This window comes from Diaphorina citri, unplaced genomic scaffold (assembly GCF_000475195.1).
Source record: "Diaphorina citri unplaced genomic scaffold, Diaci psyllid genome assembly version 1.1 scaffold178, whole genome shotgun sequence".
In the NCBI taxonomy this organism is placed as follows: Eukaryota; Metazoa; Arthropoda; class Insecta; order Hemiptera; family Psyllidae; genus Diaphorina; species Diaphorina citri.
Window position 1 is genome coordinate 256,834 of NW_007377615.1, and position 25,689 is coordinate 282,522.

The 25,689-nt window shown below is 37.8% G+C and overlaps 1 protein-coding gene across 1 annotated transcript in view; it reads right to left on the bottom strand.

The window, feature by feature from the left end:
- The window catches only part of LOC103505491, a 136,513-nt gene extending 111,752 nt beyond the window's left edge, over window positions 1–24,761 (bottom strand). The window contains exons 1-3 of the mRNA XM_008469825.2: window positions 24,728–24,761; window positions 12,000–12,053; window positions 9,496–9,522 (exon numbers count right to left, since the gene is read on the bottom strand). Coding sequence (XP_008468047.2) covers window positions 9,496–9,522; window positions 12,000–12,053; window positions 24,728–24,746 — 100 coding nt within the window. The 5' untranslated portion in view covers window positions 24,747–24,761. The remainder of the gene's footprint in view (window positions 1–9,495; window positions 9,523–11,999; window positions 12,054–24,727) is intronic.
- Window positions 24,762–25,689: the final 928 nt, after the last annotated feature.

Here is a 25,689-nt window from a genome sequence, read left to right on the forward strand (position 1 = left end):
TGGCAAAGTTGTTGTGAACATGGAGTTTTGCAATGTTATTTGTGAACCAAAATTGTGCAGATTCCAATCGCTTCCGTTTCTAAACGCTCCTGTTTTATCTTTTTCAATTTCCACATCAACTTCTCTAGAGTTTCTTTGCCATTTCCACATGTCTACTTTTCTAGATTTTCTTTCTTCTCATTTTCGACTACTTCTAGTGCCTCGATCCGTTGCATTATTACTGTTCTTGTTCAATAGTCTCCAAATACTCCAAATGCATTCATGATTTCATGCTAACAGAATAGCCGTAAGTCATTTTAATGCGCTAATCAATTAGAAGGAAACATTGATAAAAACGTTTCACGAAACAATTATAATAAGACTAAATAAAATTGTTACCACTTCAACCCTCTTTTGGCAAAGTTGTTGTGAACATGAGGTTTGACAATGTTATTTGTGAACCAAAATTGTGCAGATTCTAATCGCTTACGTTTCTAAACGCTGGTTTTATGTTTTTCCATTTCCGCGTGAACTTCTCTAGAGTTTCTTTGCCATTTCCACATGTCTACTTTTCTAGATTTTCTTTCTTCTCATTTTCGACTACTTCTAGTGCCTCGATCCGTTGCATTATTACTGTTCTTGTTCAATAGTCTCCAAATGGGTCTTATATTCTTCTTTTATTATTGTTTTCCTTTACCATTTCTATCCTATCCCGTGACGGTGTCTTATCTGAATCATCCTTAAAAGGGATTTAGCTAAAAGTCTCTTTATCAAAACAAGGGTTAAGAATGTTAAGATCCGATTCTCTCAGTCAGGTGTCAAACCTTGTACCCAATTTAAGGTTAAGTTGGCATAATAACCCCGGCACAGCGGTATCTTGCACTAGTTGCGATGATGAAGACAATTCCGATCTTGTCATTGACCGAATCGAGGTGTTTACAGTAATAGACATCACGGACAAATACTAAATTGCTGTCTTTTCTGATAAGGGTCCTCATCAGTTTTACAATCATTGATTGGTTTCTAGGCTTCCAATATGAGGTCAGCATCATGAAATGTTCAAAGGTATTGATTGCTGTATTGCTGACAGAATTGGAATGATTTGTTTCAAATGCTCAATTGTGTTCCCATTCTTCCAAAGCTACGTTGGCCTTTTCTCAATGAATGACAGGTTCGCGGATTAAAATCGGAATAAATCTACGAGCTTTAACTGTTTAGCGTTTTGTTTACAAGTATAAATCAACCTCCATAAAATTCCTCAAATAAAATCAACAAGACAGACTTTGAAATGATATTGTCGGATTGAAGGAAATCCACGTGCAGATTAAAATCGGAATAAATCTACGAGCTTTAACTGTTTAGCGTTTTGTTTACAAAGTATAAATCAACCTCCATAAAATTCCTCAAATAAAATCAACAAGACAGACTTTGAAATGATATTGTCGGATTGAAGGAAATCCACGAACACAATCGAACATGTCACGGACCTTGCCAAATACCGGGGAGATTGCGAAATGCCAAATCCGAGCCATTCCAGATTACACACAATCCGGCTGAAATATATCCATGTTCGCATGTCAGATACAAGATTAGCATGACAAAGGACAGCTTTAGTATTCCAAACATGCCTCTGATTCAGCAACTTTTATCGTGCAAGGTTTAAAGTCGAGAGCAACCAAATCTCCAACAGAACGCATTTCAACACCATTGTGGAGAATCTAAGTACCGAAACGTGTTTTGAAGCTCTCAACACAAGAGCCATAGACCTTGCCAAATTAAGTCAACGAGAGTGAAAGAATGAAGAGATGACTCCCTTGTGTGGCCCTGAAATCGGGGACTTTAATAGGAGGAACAGCTGGAACAGGTAAGTAGTTTCAAAGTTTCATATTGGTACGCACTAGGTACGCACGCATTCAATGGTAAAAGCTCAAAAGAAGGCGAGAAACAATAACCTACTCGTATGCTGAAAAACACAAATTTTAATACTGAGGATTGAAACATTTTGAATTCCATAACTAACATCTAACGTGATAATATGGTTCGACATTATTATTAGAGAACAATTACACCAGAGTACTATGGATAACGAAACCTTCTTATTGTAATAACTCAAACTGAACCAAACGGACTGATGCATAAATGATTACGAACTATCAATCAATATTAATACCAACTCACTCAAATCTCCAACAGAACACATTTCGACACCATTGTGGAGAATATAAGTACCGAAACGTGTTTTGAAGCTCTCAACACAAGAGCCATAGACCTTGCCAAATTAAGTCAACGAGAGTGAAAGAATGAAGAGATCCAAATCTCCAACAGAACGCATTTCAACACCATTGTGGAGAATCTAAGTACCGAAACGTGTTTTGAAGCTCTCAACACAAGAGCCATAGACCTTGCCAAATTAAGTCAACGAGAGTGAAAGAATGAAGAGATGACTCCCTTGTGTGGCCCTGAAATCGGGGACTTTAATAGGAGGAACAGCTGGAACAGGTAAGTAGTTTCAAAGTTTCATATTGGTACGCACTAGGTACGCACGCATTCAATGGTAAAAGCTCAAAAGAAGGCGAGAAACAATAACCTACTCGTATGCTGAAAAACACAAATTTTAATACTGAGGATTGAAACATTTTGAATTCCATAACTAACATCTAACGTGATAATATGGTTCGACATTATTATTAGAGAACAATTACACCAGAGTACTATGGATAACGAAACCTTCTTATTGTAATAACTCAAACTGAACCAAACGGACTGATGCATAAATGATTACGAACTATCAATCAATATTAATACCAACTCACCTACTTTGTTCACAGGTGGACTGACCTTACAATAATAAACCCATTTTTTCCTGCTTTATGATAATTGCTACTATTAATGAGATACTCAAGTGTTCAATTGATTTTCAAGATTATTGACGATTACTCGTATAATAGGATGAGTTAGAGTAGTAATAATAGGATGAGTTAGATCTCCAAAGAAAAAAAGATGAACAAATGAAACGTTTTATTTAATAACTTGTTACTTATTACCGGAGAAGTTGAGAATATGGCACTTATTTTTTCCAAAATATGGCACTAAAAAACATGGCAATATGGCTCTTATTTTGGGAAAATATGGCATTTTTTTTTTTTTTTTTCAAAACAGGGCAAAATAAGCAATTTTTTAAAGAATCAGAGGCAAATGTTTTACATTTGAACTTCTCTGCTTATTACAGATACAGATAGATCACCAAAGTGATTCTCCGTCAATACCAATCAAGGTTGATGAAACCAAATTATGTCATTACCAAGAGATCACACCAAAGGTTCAAACATGGTGTTACTAATCAGATCATAACTTCAAGTAGTTCAAGTTCCTTTAATGTTCCATTGTTGTGATGGCGATAGACCACATATGGAAATCTAAAGTTGGCATAAGGTCGTGTGCGATTTTTACATCAAGATTTTGGTACTTCTATCTTCTAACTATTTAATGAACTTTACATTAACAAATTGATCAACCGTATGTTGTAATATCTTATTGGGTATTTTGTTCGAACCAACCTCAGTGGTGCAGTTATTAACGCGTTGGACTTTGGATCTGGAGGTTGGTGGTTTAAGTCCATGTCAAGTCATAAAATTTATCTAGGTGTAATGATCGAGGAACGATATTTGTGACAAGCATTTAAATATGCTTAACACAGTTAAAAATTCCTTTATTTTGTTCCTACAGTTCCAAACATCGCATCGGTGCGGTGCTATCATTGCCGTAAAGACAAAATCCTGGGGTAAATAGGACTTCAACTCCAGTAAGTATTTAAACTTACTAGAGATTTTTTCCTGTTTTGAGATGCAAAACATTCTGAACTGATTTAGAATCAGACTTATTGTAATAAAATCTGTTGATTGTTGGTAAGTACCTACATCCTTAATTGCGGGTAAGTATGTGGCGTAAACATAAATAAAACTTCCTCGTCATAAGGTACTTATTGATAATGTGGATTAGAATTCATGGAAACCATATTTCTTCTGATAACATCTCAGCTGACGTACCACTACCCAAGAATCGTTCCCCGAAGAATCGTTTACAACGTCAAATACAAAACATGACGGCAAGTATAAATCATTGCAATCTTGTAACCGTCAGCGTATTGTACATCCACCTGAATGTAAACAATTTATTCAAGATAAGATTAAAGATATCTTTGATGTTCTTTCGTCTGCTGAACTCTGGAAAAATCCAGTGAAAATTCGGTTAAGCGGGATTCATCGGAGTTTGTTTCTTTTGAGAACCTTTCCCAATTAAATTGGTAATATTGGTGTACACAATTATTATGCTAGTCATACTTATCAATATGATAATTCATAATTATTTACGCTGAAGGGCTTCAATTATGAACATTTTGTGGTCAATCTGTTTTAAAACTTCGATGGTAATCTACTTGCTGTGCTAAGAGAACCAATTAACACCGCAGAAGCTATAATTATCTCCTCCGTGTAAAAACCGCAAATCAGTTCGGGTTCATCTCGACCTTGAATCTGGTGATTCCCTGATATTGCAAATAGATACCTGTTTCAGCTGCCAAGATAGGGAACAGTCGGTAGGTTTGTTGGTTTTTCGGAAAAACTTTATTTTATTTTGTGTTATTTTGACAAAGAACAATTTCAGAAAGAGGAGGGGTCATGTCTTGGGCTCTTAGGCTAAGGGCAGTTTGAGCTTTATGGACGACTTTTCATAAAGCTTGTATTTTTGACACCTACTACATAATTATGTTCATTTGTACATGAGGTTTGTTCGTATCGTACTTATGTTTATCAAAGGAGAAATAGATATCCGAAAACTCGACTATTGACTAGTTGAAGCATTAACTACTTGTAGCACTAACTTCGTGTAGTTGTAGCGTTGTAAAGCGATGTAGAGTTGAAGTTTAACTTCATTTTAATCCATTGACCCCGTCAGTTATCAGCATTCGGCCTCCTTGATAACGAATATTCTGATCAGCAAATTCTGTCCGCCCAAGTATCACGATGACGTTTCTGACCGTGATTCAAGTAACCATAAAACCAGTCCTGTTCTCATCTGAGGTGTTCCCAGTCCCAAGCCTCGGTTCGTTGTGTTAGGAAAGAATTTCTGATATACGTGTAAATTGTTTCAAATTAGCCTAGGCACTAGGCAGGTATCTTAGACAACATATTATAGCTCCTTGCATCTATTCGAACAATGTTAATGAATCCACACTTGAAGAATGGAATGGTTTTGTTCGAGTTCCTTAACACTTGGGTGAAATATTACGTCGCGGTGATTAAATATCCACACACTCAACTCTTGTTATTGTTTGGAAAACTGTACACTCACCCTTCTAATGACGTCAAATTTACGTTCAATTTGTTTGATGAAAATTTAATTGACCTCACCCAAGTGATAAATATTTTATGCTAATCCATTATGACTGCTAGTCGTTTACAGATCCAATTGCTGATTCACGTTTGCTTATAGGAGGAAAGGAAGATATTGTTTTTGTCTACTATAGGAGCACTAGAAGGCAAATTGGTGTTAACGCAACCTTACTGTTTGACTGGAATCCAGACCACCTCCCTCGTACCTATTTATCCTCACGCCAAAAGGGTGAATGCACTCCAGAATAGTCAGCAACATAAGATGTTCCACAAGTTCAGCCTCTGAGATAATGTGCACCAAGGATAGTCATACTATGTACCTCCCACTTTACTTCGAAAGTTTCCAATTTCAAAGTGAGTTTTTACGAATCGCTTTAAAGAGCTTCTTATAAAAATTCATATACATACTGGAAGAAAAAGATTGCAAACTAAAATTTCCTGCAATCCAACATAAACATGTACAGCAAACAAATACATCATCAATAACTCTATCTCGAGAGAAATGAGAAAGTAAACGCGCAAAAAGATTGAAGAACTTGAAGTGCTGAAAAAGTAAGACGTAAAAAACGCAAAGTTCGCCTGAAAGTTGAGTAGTACTCGAGAACTAGCACCAAATAGAATTTGCTAGTCACCTGCTCTTGGCTCTTGGTAGACTTCAGTCAGGTCAGGTTATTGGCCTTCGAGTCTCTTGTGCGTTTTGCTCTCTCGATTTACCTTGGTTCTTCTCATTCGGGTAAAAACCTCTTTTTTTTGCTAACATACTGATTTCTTCTCTTTTATTTATCGGACTCTTCTCTGAGATATGTAAGTCGTGAGAACCTCAGCTCTAGAAATATGAACAATTTCTGATTTTGATACACTCGGAACGGAACTTGAAATTTAAGGTAGAAACACACTAAGATCACGTCACGTCACGTGATGGTAGTGTGGCAAAAAGTAACCTCAGCAGTGATGCGTAATAATCTGCAAAGACAAACTGAAGGGGGATTATTGATAATTGGAGAATGTCTCTTTCCAAAGTAGTTTTGGGGGTCCATGTGCCTCCATAAACACATGATTCTGGGAATCCGCTAGGTCGCTGTTCGATTCGGGAAATCAATATGTTCAACAATTCACTCGACCTTCACATTTCACTGGCGGAAACCATACAAGAACCAGGTAAAGTACCTGTGCTATGTCGATGTCGTGCCGATACTGTGTATGGAGTAAGTTCACAAGTGAGAATTATGATGGTCAGCCAGTCAGAACGAATCAACTTGAACTTGAAAACGAACTACCATGTCACAAGTCACACTCGCACCGTTCACCACAGAACTGTCGGCAAGTCGTCGCACTTTACTTCTGTTTTCGTCTCAGAAGCCTATTTTACTTTACTGATCAAGTGATCATTATGTAATTTTCCAGCCCATCTCATCTTATCTGTGTTTAGTGAAGTGACGTAACGTATTCATAAATGCGTTGAATAGGGTTCCGTGTCCTGTCATCCTCTAGCTTTTCCAAATCCAGCCTCATTTTTACTCCTTAAATTAACCACACTGACATATAGGACCCTTTAGAACCATGCATATAATTTCAGTCTGCAGTTCTGAACATTTACAACATGTAAATGTGGGATTGAAATTTAATTAATTCCATTCCGAAAGGTCAGAAGACTACCATTGCGCTGGCTACGCCCCGTTTTACAATATCCTAGAATAGCCTGGATGAATATTCCCTAGGGTCAACTCCAAGTCTAGGAAACCATTAATTACTACCCCTTTGCATTTACCCTTTGTAGATTAGCTATTCTGAGGAAGTGAATTACATCATAATGAAATACTGCATACAACATTACAACACATTATGACCAGTTAAGGGATTGAGTTTGTAACCGGGAGAACTGCAGTTCGATTTCAAGCGGCAACACAAGAAAGTACTCATGGAGGAAGGCCTTAGTTAAGATTAAGCTTGGCAGTCATCCACAATTCACAGGAATCTATAATTTTTCGTTCCTTTATTCAGTCCATTTTAAAGAGTTGATTCCTTGTGTCTCCGTGGAAAAACACCGCAAGCAGTATCCCAACACCCGTCTAGTTGTCTGGAAAAAGGGCGCAATTTAGCCAAAGAAGCTTCCGTCAACCACCTTTGAAGCACTGGGGTCACTTCAGGGGTTTCGAGTCTCCCGAGTTTACATTTCAGTTGCTGAAGAGGACCACGAGACTAGTTTCTACCTTTATCAAATTGAATTTTAGTCAGACACTTCATTAAATTAATTTGAATGGAAAAGAGCTGCGGGAAGCAGGTTAATGCACACCACCCTAAGTCCTGACTTTCAACATGCAATCCCTTCCTTTCCTCTTCTTCCCTTCCTTCCCTCCGTTCTTCTTCCTATGATAAAGGGACTATTCGTTCTATTTTAAGAAATTAGGTCTGTAAAATATCATACAATACAAAAATGCGTTCCCTTTTCTCCCTCGCGTCTCTCTAGAGCTTTCACCTTTTAAATGGCATTCAGGGCATGTTGAAATATTTGGGTTATGTAGCATGTTCAAAGTTCTAATCCAGTGGTTCTCAACGTATGGTTTGGTTCCAATTTGTTGTCCATCTCATTGTTTTAATTACGTTGATAAGAGTAATTTCTATATTTCCATCAGATAAAATTAGTTGCATCAGATCGCTCCTGTCAAACCAAAAAGGTAGTCGATGTCAATACGATATCCAAACCAAAACAAACCGATTCAGTAAAACTAAACTCGTGCCTCTGTAGATTTCGGGGGCAAAGTATGGATACTTTATAACGTACAAGTACATGGAGTATCAATATCACAAAAACGTTGAAAGAAAAGTCAATTTGTCTATTGCTCCGATTCGAGTATCCCATGGGTCCAGAGTGCTATTGCTTCTCTAAAATTTTAGGAATCCCAAGTTGGGATTTGGGAACATCCTATATCAGCAAAAAGAGATTTGCTACTTAGAAGTAATCTGTTAGTAACGTTTTAGAAATCACCAAGAGAAGTTTGGATCAATCTTTCTCTGATAGGCTTGGGTTAGGATTTGAACCATTGTGGGCTCAAGTATAGTAGTATTGTGTACTACTTCAGCAAGTCTTCGTGTAGTAGATGACGGTGCAGATCTGGTACTATCCTTAGGGCTGTTTGCCCCTACACCTAAGCCTCGGAGTGGGCTTACTGTGTAAATGTGTATGAATAGGTAAATAATCCCCCTGGTACATCACTGTTTGGATCTTCCCCCTCAATAAAGTCCTGACCAGGGGCCTGTTAGCTAGGTAGACACACACCGCAGAGACTGGACAGTAAATATACCCTCCATAACTAGCAGCAATTTATATTTGTCTGACGAGTTAACGAGCTAAAATCTCATTATGCACAATTTGTACCCTCTTATTAACTAGTCACGGGCGGTGCACCATAATGCAGCACAGTTTTTGCTGCAACTTGACGTACAAGTCCAAGGTCAGTGTAAAATTTTCACCGCGACCCTGACATTTGCCTTGCGGTAAGGTAATCCAATAAGCACTATCAGTAATATCAGTGTGTAGTATGTACTATCAGTGGTATTTACTTGGGCACGTGAAAATTGTTTAGCATTGAACTTGCGGTGAAAGAGAAAGCTGAGATGCATTCACGCTAAAGTGCAAAAATCCAAACAGCTTGCGTTTTCATTACTTTGATAGGTAGCTATTTCTGAATGTTTTAATAATTCTTATTTATTTATTTATTTAATATACCTTATTTTATTTATACTGTCGGCTAAGACGTCCCATTATGCCAGCAGTTTAAACAGACCTCATTTATTTACATCAAACATAAGTACATATGTACATAGGTTTAACATTGAAAAGTATGGAGAAAATTATAAATATAAAAAAGATATTAATGGTAATAGCCACCAAAGAGGTTGCCACTAAAGATATTCTTCAAGGTTTTTGGTACCAGCTAAAAGCTCATGTTTCTGGATGTAGTAGAAGGTAAAACTTACCTAAGTGTACAATTTCACCGTTACTAGGACAGCTTGCGTTTTCATTACTTTGACAGCTCCTTCTGAATGGTTTAATATTTCTTCAATCAAGGTTTTTGGTACCAGCTAAAAGCTCATGTTTCTGGATGTAGTAGAAGGTAAAACTTACCTAAGTGTACAATTTCACCGTTACTACCTGAAATCAGAAAACAAATGGAAAATGTTATCAGTTATCTAGGACATTGATCACTAGATTCAAGTAAAGTTAGAAAATAAGAAGATGATTCAAGTAAAGTTTGTTAGAAAAGTTAAAGAGTGAACACCAACAGTGAATATGTTGCAATCGGATAGAAAATAATAACGATAATTTTTATAGATAACAAAGGAGCATCTAAAATTGTAAATGAACAGAAAGAAACAAGAATACATTCACAAATGTCCTCAACACAGTTGCAAAGATGACAAAGGCAATGGGAGTTTTAACGATAACAAAAAATTAATGAAAACGGAGGCTTTCTTAATACCTGGCTCAGGCACGTGGATTTTTTCACCGATGACGTCACACGACGGCAAATACACGTGGTAGTGACGTCAAACCCAGGGACACGTGGTGGTCATGACGTCAATTGAGACCTCAAATCGATAAACGCATTGCGTATTGCGTTTTTCTCTTATTGTATAACATTCGTAATGGATATGATATCGCGGAGGGAGGGGCAGGAAGGATAGACTGAGATTGATGAGTGAAATCCACAGTAGAAATAAAAAGAATAGGATGAATTAGGCGTACTATGCCCAACATGGATCTTATCGTCCCAAATTCGATAGGAAAAAGTTGGACAGGATAGGAAAAAGCGACCTGTTCCGAGAACCAAACTTTTCTGTTTAGGCAAACATTTGCCCTGTGATCTAGCACTTCCAAGGGCAAACTACTCTCCAAACTAACTACATTCGCAAAAAAATTTTAAATTTGTGATCAGTAGGGTATCTTCATTTTGTATTGTGTTACCTGAATAATGAAACTCGTGTATTGATCAGCATTTTCTGCCTGACAGTATTATTAAGGATATTTTGGCTGACAGTAAAGATCACGCAAGAAGTTTCCTTATGTCTTCGGGTCAAGGTTACCAGTGTCTTCCTGGCTTTTGTTGTCGCTTCCGTTGCCTGGAAATGCGTTCAGTAAAAGACTTGTCGTATATTTCCTAGTCGTATATGATATGATATCTATTATTTGTAAATCTATTAATATTCAATTGATATGTTCCTTTAAATAGTAAATTATCAGATTAGATATTCCGATTCAGAATTTGATATAATATCTATTATTTGTAAATCTATTAATATTCAATTGATATGTTCCTTTAAATAGTAAATTATCAGATTAGATATTCCGATTCAGAATTTCTTTTCCACAAAAAACGACTAGTTTTTAACTATTAGCTTAATTCCATATGAGAAATAATTGATGCGAACTCGCTTTTTTGTTCAGATTTCAACCAGCTCTCCAGTTGTCCTCACAAGGCTGAGTACACCTTAAATAAATCTTTAGGATTTATTCAAATAATTCATGCCAACTCGCTTTTTTGTTCAGATTTCAACCAGCTCTCCAGTTGTCCTCACAAGGCTGAGTACACCTTAAATAAATCTTTAGGATTTATTCGGCGGTACCCATCTAGTACAACCCGCAGACCACTATCGTACAACTCTTTAATAAAATCGAAAAGTAGGGAACTTCATATGTCCCGTCGCATCATAATGACTACTATCACTATCCATTATCTTTAAAGCCCCTGGTATTAACTTGTTCGCCTTCAAAGTAAGCAACACGCAGTACTTAAAAAGAAACCCCCTTGTAACTCGCGAATATGCAGTATGGTGGACATTAATCGAAAGATTGTAGATAGTTTTACTTCTGCCGCATAGAGTGCGCTAGTAGTATCATTTCTGGGATAAAGCTAACGTAGAATCTACGAAGAAGGTACCGAAACATAGGTACCTACTATGTCTATGGGTGTCTTTTTGCCATTACATTAATGGTTTTTGCAGAAAAAAAGACATATACTTCATAGGTGAACAGACACTCATTCACTTGGACATTCGTTCACCATTGTTGCCAGACTGGATTTTTGCTCAGCGTTTCCGAAAATTTTCAAGCCCTTTGATTGGTTGAAATGTGGCGCGAGATTTTTAAAATTGATAAAAAACAACAATCCTAAAAAAATGTAATTCAATGGTTGTGAACTTCGTTTTCCTTCTCCTTCGTGTCCATTTCCATTTATTTGTTCAATTGTATAATTGTATTNCTGGTGTGAACATCACACGACTTTCTATTACATTTGCGGAATACGTATTTGAAAAAAAAAATTCTAAGTCCCGAGTTTGATCTGAAATGATCTGATTGATTTGAAACAACTTCAGTACCCCTAGTAGACTCCTTTTCTTCTCAAAACCTGAGTTTGTACTACCACTCACCGAAACATAGGTACCTACTATGTCTATGGGTGTCTTTTTGCCATTACATTAATGGTTTTTGCAGAAAAAAAGACATATACTTCATATGTTTTGGCTCTTTGGATGATTCCACAACTCATTTCGGTGATCCGAGAAGATACTTCGAAAAATAGGCACCCTTTGCGGTTACATTCCTTGGACTCGAAGTGTTCTCCTACTTACTTGTATCATTTCCGAGTGCTGATTCCGGAACATGACTGCTATCTCCGGACATAACTGAAACAGAAGAAAAAAACATGGACATAAGACAAATGAATTTTTATCCTGAACAATTTGCAACTGGGAAGGTATAAAGGCTAACCGAAGATATAGCAATAGGCAATAGAGTATGGTGGAGGGGCTTTGTTCATCGACCTGTCCAATAAGATAAAACAATTAATGGTTAGGTAGGTATGTACATGTCATTTGTACCAATTTGAGAATTCGATTATTACAATAATAGTGAAGCTTACTGCTGAGGTAAACGGACACATTAGTCACATTCAAGCTGAATGTATAGCAATAGGCAATAGAGTATGGTGGAGGGGCTTTGTTCATCGACCTGACCAATAAGATAAAACAATAATGATTAGGTATGTACATGTAACAATTGTACCAATTTGAGAATTCGATTATTACAATAATAGTGAAGCTTACTGCTGAGGTAAACGGACACATTAGTCACATTCAAGCTGAATAAACACAGTCTGTTGATATTTGTGTTATCCTAACATAAATCAATTTATTAATTATCAATTGATAGTTCATTGATATAACAAATTTCATTGATAAGTTGATAACTGTGACTTTGAACATCCACAACCGCAGGCTACAAGTCGTTATAAGGAACCTTGGGTAACTTTGAGCTTTAAGTTGACCCCCCTTGTTCGCCCACAGGTTTTAGTCTGTCACTATCAATATAACAGGCAGATATCTAGATCCTGGCAAAATCCAATGATGATCGATCTAACAGTTTGCTGATCCCTTGTACTCCTTGAGGACCAAGCTGATAGTTCATTGATATAACAAATTTCATTGATAAGTTGATAACTGTGACTTTGAACATCCACTACCGCAGGCTACAAGTCGTTATAAGGAACCTTGGGTAATTTTGAGCTTTAAGTTGACCCCCCCCTTGTTCGCCCACAGGTTTTAGTCTGTCACTATCAGTATAACAGGCAGATATCTAGATCCTGGCAAAATCCAATGATGATCGATCTAACAGTTTGCTGATCCCTTGTACTCCTTGAGGACCAAGTTAACCAAGTATAAGAGGACTCGTAATAATAACATTATCCTCACCACATCAACTAATAATATCTGTTACTTTTATGATTTTAAGATTCTCTGTTAAGGTTTGTCCACACATAGTCGACCGGACGTCGATCGATGTCGACTGAACCGTCCACACTGCCTTGACAACATATATTCACCCCGTCGATCGACTATATTTGGACACACCTTTTATAACATTTTTCCCACCACATCAACTAATAATATCTGTTACTTTTATGATTTTAAGATTCTCTGTTAAGGTTTGTCCACACATAGTCGACTGGACGTCGATCGATGTCGACTGAACCGTCCACACTGCCTTGACAACATATATTCACCCCGTCGATCGACTATATTTGGACACACCTTTTTGCTGATAGGCAATTTAGAATGTTTACGGAAACAATACTCAAAGCCATCACACTAAAAGTAATCTACCTTCTACTTTACTACACTAAAAGGCAATTTAGAATGTTTACGGAAACAATACTCAAAGCCATCACACTAAAAGTAATCTACCTTCTACTTTACTACACTAAAAGTACAAAACTAACTTCGAGCTCCTACCATGAGTAGATATCAGGATAACAGTAATAGGTGTCTATGCCGGGTCATATATCAATCTTATGACAAAATACATGAGGAAGGGGTTACAACTTAACAAGTTACCTTACTTACAAGTGTTTGGTTATCCCTAGAGGTTTTGTCTTTTGTTAGTACCAAGATTTATGTGTTTTCATTCCAACCAAGTCTTCCTGGATGGGTTTTTGTAGCAAATACAATGTCATCAAAAGGAAGATTATTTTTCTTTATTTATTTTAAAGGGGCACGTGACTCTGAATGTCATTAACCTACCAAAACGAGGAAAAGTGTATGGATAGAAGAGACTAATAGACTCTACGCTGTTTGTCCTGCCCGAATAGGACTGAAAAGTCCCTTTACGTGAGTCGCTCGTAAGGCCAGCCACTCATTGTCAGGTAGACCTAATCAGGTCCGCCTGTCAGGTGTACCTGATAGTGAGTGGCTGATCCAAGTACGAAAAGTCATACAAGCATACGGCTGTCGCTTTACGTGAGTCGCTCGTAAGGCCAGCCACTCACTATCAGGTAGACCTAATCAGGTCCGCCTGTCAGGTGTACCTGATAGTGAGTGGCTGATCCAAGTACGAAAAGTCATACAAGCATACGGCTAGTAAGAAGATATTCTCATGGGACAACATTATCACGTTAGAAAACGCTTTCATTACAACAAGCAGAACAATCGACCGATTGTTCCCTGATAATGGGCAGATAGGCGGACTCCAAATGGGTCTTATGTTCTTATTTTCTTATTGTTTTCCTTTACCATTTCTATCCTATCCCGTGACGGTGTCTTATCTGAATCACCCCTAAAAGGGATTTAGCTAAAAGTCTCCTAATCAAAACAAGGGTTAAGAATGTTAAGATCCGATTCTCTCAGTCAGGTGTCAAACCTTGTACCCAATTTAAGGTTAAGTTGGCATAATAACCCCGGCACAGCGGTATCTTGCACTAGTTGCGATGATGAAGACAATTCCGATCTTGTCATTGACCGAATCGAGGTGTTTACAGTAATAGACATCACGGACAAATACTAAATTGCTGTCTTTTCTGATAAGGGTCCTCATCAGTTTTACAATCATTGATTGATTTCTAGGCTTCTAATATGAGGTCAGCATCATGAAATGTTCAAAGGTATTGATTGCTGTATTGCTGACAGAATTGGAATGATTTGTTTCAAATGCTCAATTCTTGTAAATTGTCTATGCTATGGCTATAGCCTTTGAGCTTTATGTAATGATCAAATCAGTTCTTCAAAAACTTCTTAGAATATACCACCACTTAGCACAAAGGAAATCAAACTGTCTTCAGAAATTTGCAGGGGAGAAAAAACTGCATTGCCAAGTATGCTTGTCCGTCTCTGGGATTCACGTTTTGCTTGTAAATTGTCTATGCTATGGCTATAGCCTTTGAGCTTTATGTAATGACTAGTGGTTGACCCGTCCTTTGTACGGGACCACCACACACACACAAATACACCCCCCACACACACACCACACCCATCACACACATCCCATCACACCACACCCACCACCACATTCACCACACACCAAATCACCACACACACACCACACCCATCCCACACATCCCATCACACCACACCCACCACCACATTCACCACACACCAAATCACCACACACACACCACACCCATCCCACCACACACCACACACATCCCACCACCCACACACCACACCCACCACACACATCCCACCACACACACACATCACACCCATCACACACATCCCACCACACACACACACACACCACATCCCATCACACCACACCCACCACCACATCCACCACACACCAAATCACCACACACACACACACCAGGTTGTTAGGAAGAGTACTCGGGGTGACATTGGCTACTTAAAATTATCACATTTCATCCTGATTCAAAATGGCGGCGGGTGGTTGTTAGGAAGAGTACTCGGGGTGACATTGGCTACTTAAAATTATCACATTTCATCCTGATTCAAAATGGGCAGCGGTTCAAAGTTATGCCTGTTATGCTGCTCTGTGAGACATGTCAGGGAGCGCGTAGCGCGACCGTGTGTGTGTATGTGTGTAGTGGATGTGTTTGGTGTGTGTGTGTGGTGTGTGTGTTGTGTGTTGTGTGGTGTGTGTGTGTTGTGTGGTGTGTGTGTGTGATGGGTGTGTGTGGTGAGTGGGTGGGTGGTGGTGTGTGGTGGGATGGGTGTGGTGGTGTGTGTGTGGTGTGTGGTGGGATGGGTGTGGTGTGTGTGTGGTGTGTGGTGATTTGGTGTGTGGTGGATGTGGTGGTGGGTGTGGTGTGATGGGATGTGGTGTGTGTGTGTGTGTGGTTGGTGTGTGGTGATTTGGTGTGTGGTGGATGTGGTGGTGGGTGTGGTGTGATGGGATGTGGTGTGTGTGTGTGTGTGGTGGGTCTTATATTCTTCTTTTATTATTGTTTTCCTTTACCATTTCTATCCTATCCCGTGACGGTGTCTTATCTGAATCATCCTTAAAAGGGATTTAGCTAAAAGTCTCTTTATCAAAACAAGGGTTAAGAATGTTAAGATCCGATTCTCTCAGTCAGGTGTCAAACCTTGTACCCAATTTAAGGTTAAGTTGGCATAATAACCCCGGCACAGCGGTATCTTGCACTAGTTGCGATGATGAAGACAATTCCGATCTTGTCATTGACCGAATCGAGGTGTTTACAGTAATAGACATCACGGACAAATACTAAATTGCTGTCATTTCTGATAAGGGTCCTCATCAGTTTTACAATCATTGATTGGTTTCTAGGCTTCCAATATGAGGTCAGCATCATGAAATGTTCAAAGGTATTGATTGCTGTATTGCTGACAGAATTGGAATGATTTGTTTCAAATGCTCAATTGTGTTCCCATTCTTCCAAAGCTACGTTGGCCTTTTCTCAATGAATGACAGGTTCGCGGATTAAAATCGGAATAAATCTACGAGCTTTAACTGTTTAGCGTTTTGTTTACAAAGTATAAATCAACCTCCATAAAATTCCTCAAATAAAATCAACAAGACAGACTTTGAAATGATATTGTCGGATTGAAGGAAATTCACGAACATAATCGAACATGTCACGGACCTTGCCAAATACCGGGGAGATTGCGAAATGCCAAATCCGAGCCATTCCAGATTACACACAATCCGGCTGAAATATATCCATGTTCGCATGTCAGATACAAGATTAGCATGACAAAGGACAGCTTTAGTATTCCAAACATGCCTCTGATTCAGCAACTTTTATCGTGCAAGGTTTAAAGTCGAGAGCAATCAAATCTCCAACAGAACACATTTCGACACCATTGTGGAGAATATAAGTACCGAAACGTGTTTTGAAGCTCTCAACACAAGAGCCATAGACCTTGCCAAATTAAGTCAACGAGAGTGAAAGAATGAAGAGATGACTCCCTTGTGTGGCCCTGAAATCGGGGACTTTAATAGGAGGAACAGCTGGAACAGGTAAGTAGTTTCAAAGTTTCATATTGGTACGCACTAGGTACGCACGCATTCAATGGTAAAAGCTCAAAAGAAGGCGAGAAACAATAACCTACTCGTATGCTGAAAAACACAAATTTTAATACTGAGGATTGAAACATTTTGAATTCCATAACTAACATCTAACGTGATAATATGGTTCGACATTATTATTAGAGAACAATTACACCAGAGTACTATGGATAACGAAACCTTCTTATTGTAATAACTCAAACTGAACCAAACGGACTGATGCATAAATGATTACGAACTATCAATCAATATTAATACCGACTCACCTACTTTGTTCACAGGTGGACTGACCTTACAATAATAAACCCATTTTTTCCTGCTTTATGATAATTGCTACTATTAATGAGATACTCAAGTGTTCAATTGATTTTCAAGATTATTGACGATTACTCGTATAATAGGATGAGTTAGAGTAGTAATAATAGGATGAGTTAGATCTCCAAAGAAAAAAAGATGAACAAATGAAACGTTTTATTTAATAACTTGTTACTTATTACCGGAGAAGTTGAGAATATGGCACTTATTTTTTCCAAAATATGGCACTAAAAAACATGGCAATATAGCTCTTATTTTGGGAAAATATGGCATTTTTTTTTTTTTTTTTCAAAACAGGGCAAAATAAGCAATTTTTTAAAGAATCAGAGGCAAATGTTTTACATTTGAACTTCTCTGCTTATTACAGATACAGATAGATCACCAAAGTGATTCTCCGTCAATACCAATCAAGGTTGATGAAACCAAATTATGTCATTACCAAGAGATCACACCAAAGGTTCAAACATGGTGTTACTAATCAGATCATTACTTCAAGTAGTTCAAGTTCCTTTAATGTTCCATTGTTGTGATGGCGATAGACCACATATGGAAATCTAAAGTTGGCATAAGGTCGTGTGCGATTTTTACATCAAGATTTTAATACTTCTATCTTCTAACTATTTAATGAACTTTACATTAACAAATTGATCAACCGTATGTTGTAATATGTATCTTATTCGGTATTTTGTTCCAACCAACCTCAGTGGTGCAGTTATTAACGCGTTAGACTTTGGATCTGGAGGTTGGTGGTTTGAGTCCATGTCAAGTCATAAAAATTATCTAGGTGTAATGATCAAGGAACGATATTTGTGACAAGCATTTAAATATGCTTAACACAGTTAAAAATTCTTTTATTTTGTTCCTACAGTTCCAAACATCGCATCGGTGCGGTGCTATCATTGCCGTAAAGACAAAATCCTGGGGTAAATAGGACTTCAACTCCAGTAAGTATTTAAACTTACTGGAGATTTTTTCCTGTTTTGAGATGCAAAACACTTCTGAACTGATTTAGAATCAGACTCATTGTAATAAAATCTGTTGATTGTTGGTAAGTAGGTACCTACATCCTTAATTGCGGGTAAGTATATGGCGTAAACATAGATAAAACTTCCTCGTCATAAGGTACTTATTGATAATGTGGATTAGAATTCATGGAAACCATATTTCTTCTGATAACATCTCAGCTGACCGCACGCATTCAATGGTAAAAGCTCAAAAGAAGGCGTGAAACAATAACCTACTCGTATGCTGAAAAACACAAATTTTAATACTGAGGATTGAAACATTTTGAATTCCATAACTAACATCTAACGTGATAATAAAATTGTGGCAATCATACGGTTCGGCATTATTATTAAAGAACAATTACACCAGAGTACTATGGATAACGAGACCTTCTTATTGTAATAACTCAAACTGAACCAAACGGACTGATGCATAAATGATTACGAACTATCAATCAATATTAATACCGACTCACCTACTTTGTTCACAGGTGGACTGACCTTACAATAATAAACCTATTTTTTCCTGCTTTGTTACAGTTATGATAATTGCTACTATTAATGAGATACTCAAGTGTTCAAATGATTTTCAAGATTATTGACGATTAGTTGTATAATAGGATGAGTTAGAGTAGTAATAATAGGATGAGTTAGGAGTTAGATCTTTAAAGAAAAAAAAGATGAACAAATGAAACGTTTTATTTAATAACTTGTTACTTATTACCGGAGAAGTTGAGAATATGGCACTTATTTTTTCCAATTGTGTTATTTTGACAAAGAACAATTTCAGAAAGAGGAGGGGTCATGTCTTGGGCTCTTAGGCTAAGGGCAGTTTGAGCTTTATGGACGACTTTTCATAAAGCTTGTATTTTTGACACCTACTACATAATTATGTTCATTTGTACATGAGGTTTGTTCGTATCGTACTTATGTTTATCAAAAGAGAAATAGATATCCGAAAACTTGACTATTGACTAGTTGAAGCATTAACTACTTGTAGCACTAACTTCGTGTAGTTGTAGCGTTGTAAAGCGATGTAGAGTTGAAGTTTAACTTCATTTTAATCCATTGACCCCGTCAGTTATCAGCATTCGGCCTCCTTGATAACGAATATTCTGATCAGCAAATTCTGTCCGCCCAAGTATCACGATGACGTTTCTGACCGTGATTCAAGTAACCATAAAACCAGTCCTGTTCTCATCTGAGGTGTTCCCAGTCCCAAGCCTCGGTTCGTTGTGTTAGGAAAGAATTTCTGATATACGTGTAAATTGTTTCAAATTAGCCTAGGCACTAGGCAGGTATCTTAGACAACATATTATAGCTCCTTGCATCTATTCGAACAATGTTAATGAATCCACACTTGAAGAATGGAATGGTTTTGTTCGAGTTCCTTAACACTTGGGTGAAATATTACGTCGCGGTGATTAAATATCCACACACTCAACTCTTGTTATTGTTTGGAAAACTGTACACTCACCCTTCTAATGACGTCAAATTTACGTTCAATTTGTTTGATGAAAATTTAATTGATCTCACCCAAGTGATAAATATTTTATGCTAATCCATTATGACTGCTAGTCGTTTACAGATCCAATTGCTGATTCACGTTTGCTTATAGGAGGAAAGGAAGATATTGTTTTTGTCTACTATAGGAGCACTAGAAGGCAAATTGGTGTTAACGCAACCTTACTGTTTGACTGGAATCCAGACCACCTCCCTCGTACCTATTTATCCTCACGCCAAAAGGGTGAATGCACTCCAGAATAGTCAGCAACATAAGATGTTCCACAAGTTCAGCCTCTGAGATAATGTGCACCAAGGATAGTCATACTATGTACCTCCCACTTTACTTCGAAAGTTTCCAATTTCAAAGTGAGTTTTTACGAATCGCTTTAAAGAGCTTCTTATAAAAATTCATATACATACTGGAAGAAAAAGATTGCAAACTAAAATTTCCTGCAATCCAACATAAACATGTACAGCAAACAAATACATCATCAATAACTCTATCTCGAGAGAAATGAGAAAGTAAACGCGCAAAAAGATTGAAGAACTTGAAGTGCTGAAAAAGTAAGACGTAAAAAACGCAAAGTTCGCCTGAAAGTTGAGTAGTACTCGAGAACTAGCACCAAATAGAATTTGCTAGTCACCTGCTCTTGGCTCTTGGTAGACTTCAGTCAGGTCAGGTTATTGGCCTTGGAGTCTCTTGTGCGTTTTGCTCTCTCGATTTAACTTGGTTCTTCTCATTCGGGTAAAAACCTCTTTTTTTTGCTAACATACTGATTTCTTCTCTTTTATTTATCGGACTCTTCTCTGAGATATGTAAGTCGTGAGAACCTGAGCTCTAGAAATATGAACAATTTCTGATTTTCTGATACACTCGGAACGGAACTTGAAAATTAAGGTAGAAACACACTAAGATCACGTCACGTCACGTGATGGTAGTGTGGCAAGAAGTAACCTCAGCAGTGATGCGTAATAATCTGCAAAGACAAACTGAAGGGGGATTATTGATAGTTGGAGAATGTCTCTTTCCAAAGTAGTTTTGAGGGTCCATGTGCCTCCATAAACACATGATTCTGTGAATCCGCTAGGTCGCTGTTCGATTCGGGAAATCAATATGTTTACAATTCACTCGACCTTCACATTTCACTGGCGGAAACCATACAAGAACCAGGTAAAGTACCTGTGCTATGTCGATGTCGTGCCGATACTGTGTATGGAGTAAGTTCACAAGTTAGAATTATGATGGTCAGCCAGTCAGAACGAATCAACTTGAACTTGAATAGGAACTACCATGTCACAAGTCACACTCGCACCGTTCACCACAGAACTGTCGGCAAGTCGTCGCACTTTACTTCTGTTTTCGTCTCAGAAACGGGGAAACAAAACGTAAATAATAAATGAAGATAGGTACATATTTGGCGATGCGATGGATAACACAACACATGAACAAACATCGTAGAAAAAAAACGCAGTTGCTGAGAACAGAAAAGGTTGGAAATTTCAAAGATAAACGTATAGACATTATTATGTATCTTTAAATGGCACCGAAGTTTGTCAACAATAAAATCATCCACGTGCACGTGACTCCGATTTGCCTCCAGCAAATACATCTTGCTAGGTTAGGTGGTAGAACATGCTTTTGACGTCACCTATTGGTTATATTGGCATAAACAATAAGTTCACATGCGTCAAACGGTGAAGATACAGAAGCGCTAAGTCAGCTCTAAATTAATCTTGATGACAACCGGTTGGAGATCAGGCTAACACTGGTCAGGTATCTTGAGAATCTTGGATTTTATCTTGATTCTAAGTTTCAGGTGAATCCAAAGTGCAAATCCCCAACACATGTAGTGTAATGGATATATCTGTCAAAGTATCCATGAATGTTCATTATTTTTTCTAAATAAGAAGCTCTGGAATATGATTATCAAAGATGACCACGATAACAAAATAAATACATGGAAAAAACAGTTCTCAAGTTGAACTATGCAATGAACGAATCATTCTTGGGTTTGGAAGCCACAATATGGTTGAAAGTTCAAATGTCTTGAATCTATGCTGGTGAGATATAATAATTGTCTGTTACAAAGCATATATCTATGGAAAAAGGTCGCATTGTACATTATCCGAGTCAAGTCTTCGAGAATTTACAGAATCTTGTATTCTTGTGATATTTTTATGTGACATTTTATGTGAGAACTTAGCATTCTTTCTTGGAACACACGACTGTTGCAGAATTAATATTAAGGTTATTGAAAGTTCCTGCTGAGGGTTTTTAGTTCGCGTAGAAATTCTAGACTAGATCTTGCGTAGAGAATATCTTTTAGAAAACATTGTATCCAACAGGTAAGTATACACTTTAGATATAGACACTGTGACCTCAACTGATATAGAATTACAACTAGTACAAAAGGTATGTATACCAGACCTAGCCTAGACATTAGATGCTGATTTGTGACAAACCTGGTAACAGGCAAGAGAACTTTCAATTTGTTACTTTGAGAAGTATGTGGCATTGTACGTGTGCAGTATAACACAGAAGAAAAACTTACTATTGATACAAAGTGCATCTGCTTTAGGCTGCAGTTACACTTGATCAGTTGATTTACTTACAGTGTACTAGTTGGCTTTCCACCACTAAATTTTATTGTTTGAAACATCCCAAGAACTCACCTGAAACAGACCAAACAGAAATTGAGTTAGTATTCAGTATATACAAGTAGACCTTTGTGAAAACAAGAACTAAAAGTTCTACATGAACTTCGAATCCGCCAAGACCCATGATTCACAAGATCGGCAAATTAAAAATCACATCAAGTTCAGGAATGCAATACTTGATTACTCATGGATGCAATCGTTAACTTCCAAACTCTTTCTATATGCAGATGATGCTGTTATATGCTACTCGACTAACAACTGGACTAATACTCACTACAAAGCTACTGAAGACCTTGTGAATGCAATACTTGATTACTCATGGATGCAATCGTTAACTTCCAAACCAAATCAGCTGGCAGTAACCTGCAATCAAGCGAACGAACCTATAAAGTCATGCAAAACAATGACGCTGCAAAACAAATCATCTTGCAAAGTCAAAATGATATGCAAAACATCGACAATCACATTGGCCAACCTATACTTGATGCCTACATAATGACTGTTTCATTTGTGATGGAGAAATGACGTGGGCGTACGGAATTTCAACACACTGAACTCGAGGAAGAAAGTTGATCGAATGAAAACGTGGGATAAGAACTTTGGGTTCGAATCTTGGTGAATATTTTTGCAACACAAATCATCACAACGAACATAAATTTGAAGTTGTAGGAAATTTTCTGTATTACCTACTTCTTCAAAACTACATCACAAAAAAAAAAAAAAAAAAAAAAAAAAAAAAATTTTAAATTTCAGTCGGTAGGTTTGTTGGTTTTTCGGAAAAACTTTATTTTATTTTGTGTTATTTTGACAAAGAACAATTTCAGAAAGAGGAGGGGTCATGTCTTGGGCTCTTAGGCTAAGGGCAGTTTGAGCTTTATGGACGACTTTTCATAAAGCTTGTATTTTTGACACCTACTACATAATTATGTTCATTTGTACATGAGGTTTGTTCGTATCGTACTTATGTTTATCAAAGGAGAAATAGATATCCGAAAACTCGACTATTGACTAGTTGAAGCATTAACTACTTGTAGCACTAACTTCGTGTAGTTGTAGCGTTGTAAAGCGATGTAGAGTTGAAGTTTAAATCTGTGGAAAAGTAATAGCAGAGGTCGGATTTATCGACTTTTGGATTCCAAGACCTTTGCAGTTTCCCTGAATCTTCACCTATTAGTGACAGGCTCCAAGGAAAAGCTCAGACTTGGGTCGGAATTCGGATGGTCCCCAGAAACTGTCAAGGCTTACGTGAGTAACCTCAGGTGTTGACAGTAGATGACAGTCATTAGCTTTGGTCAGTACCGGATGTCACCTGACAGAATAATAAACACCCTATACATACGTCTTCGTCTACAGGGCGTTCTATACCTCCATTGCGATTTCAGGTCTTTTTTTTTCAAGGTTTTAATGGCAGGATTCGCACACTGCGAGCTCTTCCACCCAACCAATGATCGCCAACAGGTTAAACCTGTCGGCGCGATAGAAAAATAAGTGAAAGAAGAGAAGGGAATAATAATGGAATAGATTAATAGATTATCAAGCTTCAGGACACGTTCATCGTGTCAGAAATATTCTAAAATCAATCATTGTCAGCGGCAATACCAGTGAATGCACCGGTTCCCGATGAAGACACTGAAGTTAAACAAAGTTTTGCGTGGTTGGTATCGAGATCGGTGACCATTTAGGAAGTCGTGTGCTCATCTACAGGAGCTAGGAGCACTTTGGAACCATCCTGTATGTGAATCGCTTATTATATTTACGTTATGCATTTTATTCGTACCTTTAAGTGAGAAGTTCAGAGTAGGATGTTAAGTATAGCAAAATAATGAAGTCTTGAATAATAATGACCGGGTTTCTCATTTTTCCTTCCTCTGGCTCCTAGCAGCTTTTCAGCCCTGATGTGTATAACTGTGATTTGCGGGGATTAAATGAAACCTATATCTGTTATCTAAGAGTTGGATAATCCTGGATTATTAAGTAATTGAAAAAAGATAATTCTATTTCTTATCACATTATTCCACCGCAAGTGCTATTACCCCGACAATAATAGACAATAAACCCACCATTAGCTGTTAATATCATAATCTTGGTATTGTTGAACAAAGACGAGATGGAAACAATCAGCCATCAGTCAGAGTTATGATGGGATTTGTATTTACAACCACACAATTTTCAACCTTACAACACCACAATAAATGAATAAACTATAAAGGCCTCCACAGAGGATGAAGCTTGCACGCATTCTTGTAAATTTAATTCTATACAGATTTATTTACCATTTAACCCTTCCTGGGAGGCGAGAAAAACAATCAGTAATTATAAGTATTACATAATTATTAGTAACTAGTGGTTGACCCGTCCTTTGTACGGGACCACCACACACACACAAATACACCCCCCACACACACACCACACCCATCACACACATCCCATCACACCACACCCACCACCACATTCACCACACACCAAATCACCACACACACACCACACCCATCCCACCACACACACACACCACACCCACCACACACATCCCACCACACACACACATATTCGAATTGAACCATTCAATTATCTGTGGAAAAGTAATAGCAGAGGTCGGATTTATCGACTTTTGGATTCCAAGACCTTTGCAGTTTTCCTGAACCTTCACCTATTAGTGACAGGCTCCAAGGAAAAGCTCAGACTTGGGTCGGAATTCGGATGGTCCGCAGAAACTGTCAAAGCTTACGTGAGTAACCTCAGGTGTTGACAGTAGATGACAGTCATTAGCTTTGATCAGTACCGGATGTCACCTGACAGAATAATAAACACCCTATACATACGTCTTCGTCTACAGGGCGTTCTATACCTCCATTGCGATTTCAGGTCTTTTTTTTTCAAGGTTTTAATGGCAGGATTCGCACACTGCGAGCTCTTCCACCCAACCAATGATCGCCAACAGGTTAAACCTGTCGGCGCGATAGAAAAATAAGTGAAAGAAGAGAAGGGAATAATAATGGAATAGATTAATAGATTATCAAGCTTC